The sequence below is a fragment of the Melanerpes formicivorus genome, unplaced genomic scaffold, assembly GCF_026170545.1.
Source record: "Melanerpes formicivorus ecotype bairdi unplaced genomic scaffold, bMelFor1.0.p_v2 SCAF_59, whole genome shotgun sequence".
Lineage (NCBI taxonomy): Eukaryota > Metazoa > Chordata > Aves > Piciformes > Picidae > Melanerpes > Melanerpes formicivorus.
In genome coordinates this window covers 3,519,803-3,533,170 of record NW_027142411.1, presented here as the reverse complement: position 1 = coordinate 3,533,170, position 13,368 = coordinate 3,519,803, and the positions used below count along the sequence as shown (strand labels likewise).

General features: G+C 48.8%; 1 protein-coding gene across 1 annotated transcript in view; it reads right to left on the bottom strand.

Moving 5' to 3' along the window:
* Positions 1 to 6,064: 6,064 nt before the first annotated feature.
* The window catches only part of WTIP (WT1 interacting protein), a 77,319-nt gene continuing 70,015 nt past the window's right edge, over positions 6,065 to 13,368 (bottom strand). Inside the window, exons 7-8 of the mRNA XM_068161663.1 lie at positions 12,922 to 12,990; positions 6,065 to 10,193 (exon numbers count right to left, since the gene is read on the bottom strand). Of these exons, the coding sequence (XP_068017764.1) occupies positions 10,041 to 10,193; positions 12,922 to 12,990 (222 nt within the window). The 3' untranslated portion in view covers positions 6,065 to 10,040. The remainder of the gene's footprint in view (positions 10,194 to 12,921; positions 12,991 to 13,368) is intronic.

The window sequence follows — 13,368 nt, the reverse complement described above, 5'->3', positions numbered from 1 at the left end:
TGCTTCCAAGTGACTTGCAGCGTGAGGAGCTGCCAGCACCGGCCTGCAGTTACCAAATGGGGCTGCCAGCAGGAGGGGAGTGGGGGAAGCCTGGGAATAAATACAAATGCAGATAAATGCTGGCTTATAGCAGCCAAGCCCCTCGTGTACTTCTACATTGCTGCCTTGGAAAACAGGTAATGGACAAGTAGTTGGGCAGGGCTCTGGGTTGTGGCTCTTTGGGCTCTGGTTGGGCTGGTTGCTTGAGTTGGGTTCTGGGTGGGTTTGTTGGGGGGGGTTAATTTTTTTCTTTTGGGGGGGTCGGGGGTGGGGAAATAATTTTGTCTGAGTGTCTAACTTTCTGTTGCAAGCAAACTTTGTTGCTTGCCCTCCGAAGCAGCAGCTGAGCCCTGGGTCTCCAGGGGGGCAGTGACGCTGGCCGGAAGCGGCCTGCCAGGGCTGCTCTGGGATTTGTTTGCTTTTGATGATGGGAAAAATAACCCAAGATATTTCTGTGCATGCAGAGCATTCTTAATGGCTGAAAAACCTCTTGTCAAGTAGGGACAAGGGCAGGGGGCGGGGGGAAGTGCCAGCTTGAAAGACAACACAAATGTGTTTGGATTAGGCTTAAAAACCCAAACAAACTTATTTTTAGTGACTGCCAGAAGCTTCTGCTACACACACACAAAAGAGCACATTGCTGAGAGAGTTGCAGAGCTAAACCTGGACTTGCAGTGCTGGAACTTAGTGGAGTTCACTGCAATTCACACGAGGAGAGAGTCTCCTCCAAGGCCTGCCAGATAAGGATGGCTGATCTCGAGGTGAGGAACATGGCAGAGGTGTTCCACAAGGTGAGGTGTTTGAGGCTTTGTGCCATCCCCCACATTCAAACAGCCGGTGTGGGAGAGGAGGAGAGGAGCTGGTGGTGCTGCTCTTGCCTTTCTAATGCTTGCTTGGGGTCTGGCTGTGCTGTGCACACCAGAAAGCACTGGGGAGGACAGAGTATGCTCCTCAGGGGTATCTGTTTTGAAATAACTTTGATATTTCCGCTGGAAAAGGTCCTCTGGTGACATTCCCATGTCCTTCAAAGTCAATGCACTTGGCACCGTGCAGGAGGCCAAGCAGTGCTCATTTGCTCCTCAAGCCAAGCCGCTGGCTGGGCTGGCTCTGGCTCTCCCACCTTTTGGCTTGCTTTGTCTTAGTTCAACTTGCTGTAACTTCTGTTTCTCCACTCAAGAGGCAAACACAGTTACACCCAGGAGGGTGTCCCTTGCTGTGCTCACAAAGCTCTCCTTAGCTGTGGCAGGCTACAGGACAGTGTCTACTAACAGGCACTCAAGAGAGCACAGGGCTTTGATCCTCATCTGCTGCTGCAGCCTGGCCCTGGCCCCTGGCCCTTGCCCCACCATGGCTGCAATGAGCAAAGCTCACAGGTCGTGTTCCTGCCATCTCTGCTGTCTGGCCTTGAGTGCATCTCTGCAGCTGGGGAAGGAAGAATTTCCTGCCTGGGTAAACCAAGGTGTTCAGTGAACTCTGGCTGGAGAGGGGGTGAGGAATAATGTGTGCTGCTAGAGCCAGCAGACATGCAAGTGTACAGGCAAGGGTTGTTATCACCTCCCTCCAAAGAGTAACACTGGGGTCATTTAAAATTCTTGTAACCCTTTGCCAGGGAATCTCTCCTGGCCTGGTTCCCTCTGACTGCCCAAGGCAGCCCTCCAGCCTGCTCACACCTCTGCCTGTGGCTTTGTCACGAGTCGGTGCTGTGTCTGTGTGAGCTGGTAGGTTGTGTGAGGCTGGGGGGCTGGGGTGGGAGTGCTGTTAAGACAAGCAGACCCTTTGCCACTGGCATGGGTAGGTGCAAAGGACCACGTGCAGTGAACTGGTGAAGAGTGGAGGCTGCTCCTGCACCACAGAGCCACCAGCGGCTCCTGTGCTGTCCCTTTGCAAGCAGGGAGGGCAGCTGGCACATTGCCTCCAGTCCTGCTCCCCTTCGCTCCTGTGCAACAGGGAAGCCTTGCTGAGTCTCTGCAGCACCCTCCCTGCAGTGCTGCGTTCTGGGCTGCTTGCTTGTGCACAAGGCTGCAAGAGAAAATCCAACTCAAGGGAAACAGCAGTCTTGGTGCCTCCTGCTTTCACTCCCTGACTCTGCCTGCTAAGCCTGCAAGCAAATTCCTGCTGCAGGAGATCCTTGGACCTGGGGTGCAAATAAAGCCACAGGAGTTTTGGGAAGGTGGTATGGAAATTCCTGAGTGCAGTGCAGTAGGTGCCTGGCTGCACTTTGCCTTTTGGCTTTTCAGCAAAGGAAAAGATTTTACCTTTGAAGATATGATTAATGGAAAAAACAAACTGAAGTTAAATTCTCTGGTGAAATGCAGCATGCTTCAGCAAAGCATTGGCTGCTGGCTGCCAGAGCCACTGACCTCACAGATTCTCTGCTGTGTGCTGCAAAACAGGGCAAGAAAAGTTTTAAAGAAAACTTTGTTTTTCTCCACCTTCCTCCTTGGATTCAGTTGGTAAGATGCAAAAGCACCTTCCCCTCTGGTAAGCTGCTTGCATTGCAAACACGAAGCTTCCAGCTGCAGGACAGAGGTGGTAAAAGACACAGCTTGATGAGATGTTCTTTCCTGCATTAATGCTCCATCTCCCAGGGAGCAGGAGACACTCTCTGACCTAGCGTGGATCAGCACAGATCCCTCAGGTTCAGCGGCCCGAGACCAACTTACAGCAGCTGGGAACTGCCCAGGTCACTTACTGCACTTGGAAGCACCAGGGGCTGCCTCTGGCTTCAATTTGCTCTGCCAAGGGTTGCAGTAATTAACTGATCAGTTGGCTTGAACATTCCTGCAATAGTTCAAAAGTGCCAAATTTTAATGAACAGGGGTTTGTGGCAGAGTCCTTTTAACCACTTGAATTCCTGAGCCGAGCCAATGCACTGCTGTGAGCTGAGGGCTTCCCAGACACGTACAAAGGTGGGAGGTTGGGGAGGTGTTGGTTTATTTTTGTCCAGCTGTGACACAGACTTAGAATTTGCCCTTAAATGTGTGCCTGGATAGATACTAATTTTATCACTTCTGGCAAAAGAGCTTTCAGATGGTTTCCTTTTTTTGTACAGCTTTCAGTCTGTCCTCCTGTGCTGTGTGTGACTGTGAAGTGATTTGTGCCATCTAATGTAACACATTTTCTTCTGCTGGGGCAGGAGCTGGCAGCACAGGGACAATGCAGGTACAGCAGAACTGTGTGCTCTTAAGCAACATGGCAAATGAGTTTTGTTGTCCCATTGTTAGGTGAAGGGGTGGTGAGCACTGCACTGGGCACTAGGATAAGATGAATGCTGAACAGGAGGAAGAGATTTTCTTCTGGTGTTTGACCAAAAATTGTGGTTAACTCCACAGCTTTTAGAGTACATAATTCAGCTGCTGCTGAGCACAGCAGTGGTGGCTGAGGGATGACTTGTGATTTTATTCCAGAAACCAATGTCCTCTGCTTAATGGGTAACACTTTCCTCTCCAGCTTAGGCACCCAAAGATTGAGGTGTCCTGCTCAACAGCCAGCAGCTTTTGCTGTTTCCTCACCTTGCTTAGTAGGTCCTCCTTCTAAGCTTATCTGTCAGCCAATCCCAAGCATGAGGTTATAGCCTCTGGGATCATAAATGGAGCTAAATCCAGTGTTATTTAAGGCTGCATAGAATCAGACTTGCAAATGGGGCAGGAAGAAACCTGCAAGTTGCTGCTGCAATCAGAGTGAGGAGGGTTGGATCCTTGGATGAGAGAGTGGCAGTGACTGCAGCCTACTGCCCACTGCTTTTAAAGAGACTTCACAAGTCAAGCTCTCTGTCACTGATTAGAGTGTTTAGTGTAAGTAACCCAGTGAGTGAAATGAGGATGGTTTATGGAGGAGAAAACAAAACAATGCCTTTGCAAAGAGCTGTGCCAACGCAAAACCTTTGCAGACTGCAGCTCTTGTACTTGGGCTGAGGTTGCTTGCATTGTTTGCAGCAGGGCCCTGGGTCTTTGCCTCCCTGCATTTGCTAACCTCTCTCTCTCTGTCTCTGTCTCTCTCTCTTAGCTGGATGAAGCTGAAGGCAGGGGCATCAGTGATCCAGCAAGCTGGTGTCTTGGAAAGAAGCCTGCAATGCCAAATGTGAGCAGCTTTGTCATTACCTGTCAGACTGGCACCGTGAAGAAATGCTGCGGTGGTGGGAAGGAGACTGCAACTTCAGCTTCCCCAGCAACACCCAAGGGGCTACTTAAGGTACTGCATATATAGGGTTACACCTATATTGCTATACCCACACATATGTATTGTGCTGGGGGGAGGGGGGGGGGCTGTTGCATCAGATGCTCTCTTGAAGTCTTCTACACCTTACCTTGAGTCCATAAATTAGAGGGACTAAAAGCTGAGTAACATGAGTGGAAGGCAGCCTTATCAACCTAGATCATGGATTCCTAATGGTTCCCAGCACAAGCCAAGAGCCTCTGGTTCAGCCCTGGGCAAAACCAACTCTTGTTCTACTCAACAGCCGCAAGGGTGCAGATATGGGGATGGCTGCTAAGGCGCAGTGCAGCGGTAGCAAAGTCCTCCCAAACCATCTTCAGGACAGACTTAGCAACCTTGCCTCATGCAACAGCCTCCACTTACCCACTGCCCTGTGGCTCAGCTGCCATCCAAGGAGTCCTGCAACACTGCAGGCTTCTGTGGTGCTTCCCTCTGGGAGTGAGCTCCTGACTCACACCCTTCCTGCAGGGAATGTACGTTCACTTCCCAACTATGTGTTTCCTGCAAGGAGGCCCACAAGGGGCAGTTAATATTTTGAAGCCCTCTGTTCTCTTCAGCCCAGCTGCTTGTGGGCTGGTATAAATTCTGTCTGTCCTAGATGTTATTGACTACATTTGTGTCAGCCGTGGGGTGGGAGACTGTTAAGAGTGGTCAGCCTCTGTGATCTTACTCTTTTTTTATAGAAGGAGGGCATGAATTGCTCATGTGAAATGAATTCTTTAAAACTGTGAGAAAATAACATCAATGTGAGGTCCCTGTAGGAGTGTGGTACATCTGTTTCGAAGCACAGAAGTGCAGACTTGTCCCTAAAACAATTCTGGCATTTGTAACTCTTTCCATTCTGTCTGTGCTGGAAAAAAAGTTGCCAAGATGGCCATTGTGTGAAAACCACCAGGAAGTGTCAGTTCCAAACGTGAAGTCATCTGTACTTTGCACAGGCAGGGGGGCAGAGCTGCAGAGCAGCAGGGCAGGCCTCGTTGGAGGAGAAGGGGGTGTCACACTCGAGTAGAGGCTGGTGAATGTTTGGCTGCTGGAGGAAGGAGCACCTGCTCAGCTGTAGGCTGAACAGGAGGAGACCAGGCAGCAACTGACTCTTGTCCTCTTTCCCCAGGCATCCACTTTTGGCCACAGCTGGAGGCAAGTGCTGATGAACCTCCTGCCCAAAAGGCAGGGTGACTGCATGTGGAAGGTAAATGTGACCAAGCTCCCACCTGTGCCATGAAGCTGGAGACAAGGAAGCTGGCAAAGACCTTCAGAAAGGTAAAGCATACTTTTAAAGCTTTTTTTTCCTTTCTTTTTTGGATCCTCTCAGAGCTCTGGCCAGACTTTCAGAATTACTGTCAGCTAGCAACAAAACTGAGAAACTGCCTCGGCCCAAGCTCTGATGGTCAAAACTGTGCAAGCTCCTAGCCCAGGCAAGTGCTTCTCTACTGGAGCACTCCGAAACACACCGAGAGCGCCTTGAGAAGGAAGTGTTCCTCCATACTGACTGTCATACATGTGAACTAGCCAGACTGGTTAGAGCCTAATTAAACAGTGCCAGTGTGGCTAAATTCTTTTCTAAGTGCAGCTGCAAAACATTAGCTGTGGGCATATTTTAGACCTTAATTAGTAACACTTGCACTGGAGGACCAAAATCTTTCCTGAATGCAGCTGCAGTCCATTAATATCAGTCAGGCATTTCTTAAGCAATACAAGGGGAAAACTCTTTAGTGTCCACCTAGACCAAAAAAAGCAACCCCTAAAACACCCAAGCACCCCAAACAAAATACCACAAAAAGGCAAAGCTTCCACGCCACAAAGCACAGAATCAAAGAAAACTACAAAATGTCTTTATTGGAAAAAAAGCAGATTATAGCATCTAAGGTTAAATGAAACTTCTGACTTTAATATTAAATAACTTAGGATGATAGCAAGTAGCTGCTTCTTCAGATAAATAAATCTACATTTCCCAATTCTCTCTTTTCTTTTTTCTTCTTCAACAATCAAGGGAATCAAAACACTGAAACACAGAACCACACAGTCCTTCTAGAGGCTAAAAAGACAGAAGCACAGGGACAGGTTTTACAAGGAGGTATATATATGTACAAAAATAGTTAACCTACTGTCTCTTTGCAGCATGTAAACTAGTTACATGATATACAAACTGGGAATCCACAGAATTTCCTACAACATACAAATCACCGTCGGTCCAAGTTCTTGGAAGAAAACTATATTCTTTTAAAGAAAATGAAAATATTTCTCAAATGAAAACTTAATTTAAGTCAAATTATATACTCTAGTCATGGCATTAGTTACAGGATGAATCACAAACTTTTACACTTCTCTTGAAACACAAGAAAGCAGCTTTTTGTCTCCTTTTAGAGCTTTGGTTTACTGAACTGCTCTGGAATTTCGGGTCTTACAGAGCTCCTCTGAAGAAGTTTGCCTTTTGAAGCTCCACCTTACAACATATATACACACGTGCACACAAGTGAAAGGGAAAGGAAAGAAACCCAAACAGACCCTCTCGGAAAGCTCCGTTAGCTGAGTGCATTCTCCTGGTTTGTGTTCAAATTGGTCTTTTGGTCCTTTCTTTGGAACGTGTCCCCCCCGTGGGCGGGGGACTCCGAGCGGCCCCCGCCGGCTGCGTGCTGCGGGGAGCCGGTGCCGGCCCTTACCGAAAGGGAAAGGTGCAGCCCTGATGCCAGTGAGAACAAGCTGCTATTGCTTTAACTTCAGGGAAATATTTTGGAGGCACAGCAAAGGCTTCTGAGGAACAATCACAGCAGAAAGTGAGGTTTACATCTGTGTTGAGCTGGTTGAGCATAAGAAGGCTCCTTAAGCAAAGCACTGGATGAAGCCTTCTCGGGGCCTTAATTCCCCAGACGAGAGGTAAGATGTGCACAGACTCTCACCAGCACTACACAGCACAACTTCAGAGTTGTTGTTATTTTTCTCTTCCATGTAAAAAACAAAACTAAACTAAAACCAAACCCCCAAAGCAACATGAAAAGCCCTGACCAATTTCACTGGAGCTGCAGTTTTTCTCCCAAAAGCTACAAAGCGAAGCTGTGCTTGATTACACAGAATGGAATGCACCTGCCTGGAGGAAATCCTGCAACAGCAGCTGCTGCTGCCTGGGTTTGAACCAATTGCTCATTCTAGACTGAAACCTTACCTTTCAGGCTTCTGCCACGATGATGCTGAACACTGGAACTGAGTAGAGCCACAAGAGACTGACAAGGTAAGAAATTAAATTGACTCTGTTCTACAGTATGGCCACAAGCCAAAGAGCAGAGCAGGTATGTACATGTTGGATAGCATGCTGGCCTTTGAAGCTGTGGCAGGAGTTGTTGGCAGGGAGGGAGGCAAAGTGCTAAGGAGGGTGCTGGCAGAACTGAACACCAGAGTAAGTCATCTCCATCTCTGGCCACTGTGCCGGTGCAGGTTTTGCTTCCATGCAAAGCATTTTCTGGTACAGCAAGTACTGTTACGGGATGACTTGCTGTCAGGAATGACTTGCTGCCAGGAACAGACTCAAACCTTCTGTGTGTATTTTAATGATTATTTGCTTACATTGGGCTCCTGAATATGTAGTGTAAAGACAAGGGAGTAAAACCAGCTCAGAGCTGTGTGGTCCAAAGCAGCTTCCTTACATGGTGGAAGTATTGCATTGCAGCTGATAGGAAAAGCTTATCCTGAAGCTCTGATATCTTCCATAAGGAATGGACCTGGTCAGACAACCCAATTAAAACCATTCTATTCCTCCCTTCTCTAGCACCTGCTGTTTGGGCAAGAGGCACCTGCCTGCACTACTTCCTTCCGAGGCTGTGCTGGTCACTGTGGAGACAGAGGTGAAGTCTGCCAGTGCAGCAGTGTGCACTCTCCCACTGTCCTCCAGTGTGCAGGCCAGGCCTCCAGGTCAGAAATGGGGCACGGGCTGCACTGCCATTTTTTGCAGGAGAGGGCTATCACATTAAGTATGTTCATTATAAACAGAGATTTTAATTAGAAGATGACTTTCTAAAGGAGCAGCTGACTTGCCAAGGAGTATTCAGCAGGGCAGGTTAATCTAGGCCAGTGGAAGCTTGGCAGCAGTTCAGGACACGTACCTCTTGTCCTTTCCTAACAGAAACCCAGCAGTTCAGAGGAATTCTTCTCACTGCCCCCCACCCCACTCTCCCTTTTCCTGCAGAAGGAAATTCTAAACTATCAAAAGGGAGTTAATTATTCCACTTAGGAATTAGTGGCCATTGGATGCTCTTTGTACTTTTCAAGGGCACCACAAATGGCTTTCAAAAAGTCACTGGAGCATAAGAAACTGAACTGCAGTGGTGCTGCCAGAGAGGAGAGTGGATGGCAGCTGAGGGGATCAGGCAGGTCCTTGATGTGCTGAGGACTGGCACAGAAATGTCCCAATTTGCACATGCAGAGGATCTGCTCTCCTCATTCCCACTTCCTCTGGAGCAGAAGAATCTTCATGTTATTGTAATTTTGGATACAGTTAAAGACAGCAATGATGGATTTATTTAGACTATAAATTCAGGCAGGCTGGATCAATTCTCCTGAGAAGGCAAGGAGCTCTCTCACACATACAGATGTGTGGTTTGCATGTAAGGCATCAGCACATGGTAGAAAACAAACCATAGGGAAAAAAAGATTCATCTCACTTCCTATATGGAAGACATATTTCCCCAGAGCTCTGAGGGTACTGTAAAAGCTTATGCACAGTCTGCAAGTGTGTACATCCTACCTACAGCTAATACTTGTTGTAAAACGCCAGCGGGGCAAGGGGCTGACTCGCCATTAGCTCTGCTCAACTCTCCTTTGTTTGCCCCAGGAAGACAATCACCATAATCAGCTCAAAAGTACATCCAGAAAAGAACACAGAGCTAAAGAGAGAATACAAACCCCACTGTCCCCCTCTGGGTTTAATAATGTATCAACATCCACTCACGAAGCAGTGGGTAACAAATGGAGGCTTGTATAGAAGTCATAGCAAGGTGAGTGTGCCTTTGCTAACCCAGTCAGACAGAAAGAGGAATCCTTTGCCAAGTGCCAAATCATCAACTTGATCTGAATGCATTTTGAAACCATGGCTACATTTGTACACCACCAGCAATTACAGAGGTCTGTCACTTTCTTCAGCTGCTCTGACCCTGTGTGTGCCAACCTTTTGGCTTTATTCCTCTGTCAGGTGGGGTTTAAGCGAGCTGCTTGCTGTATTTCTTTAACAAGCTAAAATACTCCTTGGATGGCTGTGGACCCTTGTAGGATGGGAAGCTGGCTTGGTGCTTGTGCACAGGATGCCATCATTTGACCCATGCTGAAACTGTCACTTGTTTGCTCCCTAGTCCCTGCTGTTGGGAATGTAAGTAACTTTTAAAAAGGCCGTGAGGCTGCCTTCTCCAAGAGCAGCACTCACCCCCACTAGCTAAAATGCTAGCATTTATCTTACCGTGCTGGCTGCCATAGGATAAGGTGCTAACTTCTGGAAAGTAACTACACTCCTTGCTGGGGTGAAATCTCCACTGCAGGGCAGTGAGCAGGGAGTGCAGAACAGCCCTTTTGTACCCCTGCTCTCAGCAGTGCTGCCACTGACAGCTGCAGTTTAGTGGTGGACGATCTGTTCAAGTAGACGGCGGTGCGGTGGCAATGCCTAGAGAGAGGAACGCATTATGTACACGATCAGAAAAGGACCCTTCACCTCTGATTGGAAAAATAAATAGCTGGTTTAGGTGGGAACTACTGGGATCTCATCTCTAGAGTCATTGAGAGCTCTCTCCTCTCCTGCTGGCAGTGTCTCAGAGCTCCGTGACGTGCATGGGGTAGCTGGGCGGCGGGTGCGAGGGCAGCTTGATGTTGAGGCGCCTGATGTGGCAGCTGTGGCAGAGCAGGTGCCCCTCCAACGGGTAACAGCGGTGGCCCTCCTCATCATTGAGCTGCAAGCCACAATCCTAGGGAAGACACAGCCCAGTGAGCGGGTCAGGCAGGCCAGCCCACAGTGCACAACCCTCAGCAACCTCAAGAGCTGTGGGTAGGTGGCCTCTGACTAGCCCATGTTAAGCAGAATGCCACCACTGGAATCAAATAGGACCCTAGAGCAGCCCCCAGCATTTTCCTCCCTGTTCTGTCCCTTTCTAGTCTCTTCTTCATCTAATAAATACTCATGCAAAACCAGACAAGAAACCAGGCCAAGGACTGACCCTGACACACAACGAGCAAGAGGTTAGAACCAAGAAGCAGCCAGGCAGCAAGCAAGACCCAGGGGAGTACAAGTACAGAATGAGACAAGTGGGAAGAGGGGGAGAGGAGGGTGAAACAATTTCCTTCTGAAGCAAGGGCTCACTTTCTCTAGTCCCCAGTCTCAACTAGACTTGAAGGCCAGTGGTCCATCTCTAGTGGAAACACGTTAGCAACTCTGGGGCAGGCAGGGAACTGCAGGGACAAGGAGTGAACAACAGTGGAGGGACAGAGATAAAAAGAAGAACAACAAACCATGAGCCTGCCTGCTGACTGCTCTGTACACTCCAGTGCTGGTCTGCAGTTGTCACCACTGTGATTTTGAGGACAGTTGAAAGGCATGGCAGTTTTATGCTTGGATTTGGTATTTTAAGTATGTCAAATGCTTAAAAATTGTCAGTGTGATCAGTGCTGGTCAGCAGAGATTCTGAGTGTGAATCTCAACACACAGCAGGGGCAGGGGGGAAAAGAACAAGTAGCTAATTTTGGTATTAAAAACTGAGGCAGGTTTTAACTGGACACAAAGAATCATTTTCAGCTTTCATAGCTCAAGCTGAAAACCCTCCAATTTTACAATGCTGAAGGAACAGTGAAAAATGAGTTCCAAATCAAGCTTTGGAAAGGGAGTGTTCATTCAGGGAGGCAAAGTTTCTGCCAGGGTAGCTTTCTGTGCCACTACATGTTATGTAACAACTGCCTGGTCCTCTATGGAAGACTAGAAAATTCAGCTCCTCATCAGAACTCAGTCACTGCAGATACCCTGCAGATGTGGCCAGTGGCCATACCTTCTTCCCTCTCCAGAGCTGTATTTCCTTTCTGCCTTCTGAGTTGAGTTCAGTCATGGAATGAAAACCAGCTTCAGCTTCTCAGCAGAAGTGGTTGCACAAGAAAGAGATCATAGAGAAAAGCAGCAAAGTTTCCAAGCTGACCACTGACTGCCTGGCCCCCAGGTGCTCAGGACATCATCTGAAACCTCACTGAAGTCATCCCAGCCTTTGCAAAAGTCTCCCTGTGAGTACCTCAGACTAATGACACCAGCTGGTTTTTTTGGAGGCAGCAGTGACCCAGTGTGTCCAGGTCGAGAGCCTGCCCCTGTTAACTCATGGCTAAGCCTGCCATTCCTGGACAGAAATGCACTCTGCCATTCTGGGCAGATATGGCAGCAGCTCCACTGGCCTCAAACTGGAGGGAGAAAGGGGAAATTAATAATGAAAGAGAACTGAAAATAACCCCCCCCTTGGGACATTCTGGTATGAAGTCAGGAGCCTGAGAGCGAGGGGAGGGAGCTGTCACCTTAGGTGAAGCCTGCAGAAAGCAGTAGTTGTGGGGAGGGAGAGGGAGGTACAGCTCTCCAAAATGCTGGCACTTCCTGTGCCAGTTTCTCTTTAAACAGTGATAGAGAAGGATGGAGCATCAGGTGTCTCTGCTGGCAGGAGACTGCTGAGTGGATGGAGTCTTCCTTCCATCTAGGTTCATACACATTTCAAGAGGCCCTGAATTTTGTTATCTGTCTTCTCCCCCACTCAGAAGTCTCTTTGTACAACTTTTTTGTGCAGAAGTGCATGGCAGACAGCATTGCTGCCTTGCTGCAAAGACAGGTAGCACAGTCAGGACCTGTGTGGGTAGCTAGATGTTCTATCAGAGCACAAAACATACGTCAGAAGGGAAGGTTTGGGTAGAGCCCAAAGCAAAGATTTGTTTCCCTGCCCATGCTCCTGGCTGCAGGGCTAGAATACAGAATTAACCAGGTTGGCAAAGACCTTCAAGATCATCAAGTCCAACCTATCACCCAACACTGTCTAATCAACTAAACCATGGCACCAAGTGCCTCATCCAGTCATATTTTAAACACTTCCAGTGATGGTGACTCCACCACCTCCCCAGGCTAGGACTGAACTCAGCTCTCCTCTCCAAAGCAACAGCACAAATCCCACAGCTGGATCTGCCCCAAGAAGGGTTTAAGTGCACAAAAAGAAACTGCTCCCAGAACAGTGACAGGTAGGCAGTGGGATTCCTGTCTCTTTCCTACTGAGCAATCAATACTCACTGAGCATGGAAGATCCCTTCCAGTTTAGGAGTGAGTGTCCTTCCCTGCACAGGCCCTGTGAATTCCAGCCCCCTCAGACCAGAGCCACACAAGCTGTGAACAGAGCTCAGGAGCAGGGATCAGCACTTACTCTGTCCTCTCCCCATGCAGAAGTATCAACAAAATCCAACCCACCAAACCCAGCTCTTGAGGTTAATCCACTGGGAACAAAAGAGAGAAACTAATTTGGTGCTGGAGATGGCAGCACACTTGCAGCCCAGCTAGGACTCATCCTTTTGCATCTCTCTGGGAGCTGCAGGGCAGAGTCCTACCTGCCCAGGCCTGCAAGGGCCTTGGGTGCAAGTCAGGCACCTAGCAAGAGGCAGAGCCTTTCCATGGGGTGGGCTGCTGCTTACCTCACAGTGATAGCACTCCACGTGGTAGTCCTTGTCCATTGACACCACTCGAATGGTCTCCTCAGAGCCCTGGTGGGGAAGCAGAGCATAGGGAAGTGTGGGCTTGCATGCAGGGTTTTCTCAAGCTTCTTCCAGTACTCAACCCATTGCCCTGGAGAGCTGATTCCTAGGGGATCCTCCCTTCCTCTGGAGAGCAGAGCCGAAGGTCTTGTCCCCTGCTGCACAGCACTGCTCTACTGGTTTTGCTGTTCAGCAGCAGTGTGGGTGTCTGACACATCTGAGCTGTGGAGCTCAGCTGGGAAGTGCAGCCAAAACTTCACCCTCAAGAGACAAATTAGCTTTGAAACCAAGTAATTTTCCAAGGGCACCCAGGGTCTGAACAAACTGCCAGCCACAATCTCTGACTGGGTAGCTTTTCCTTGTAGACAGCCTGGCCTGAGCTTCCCA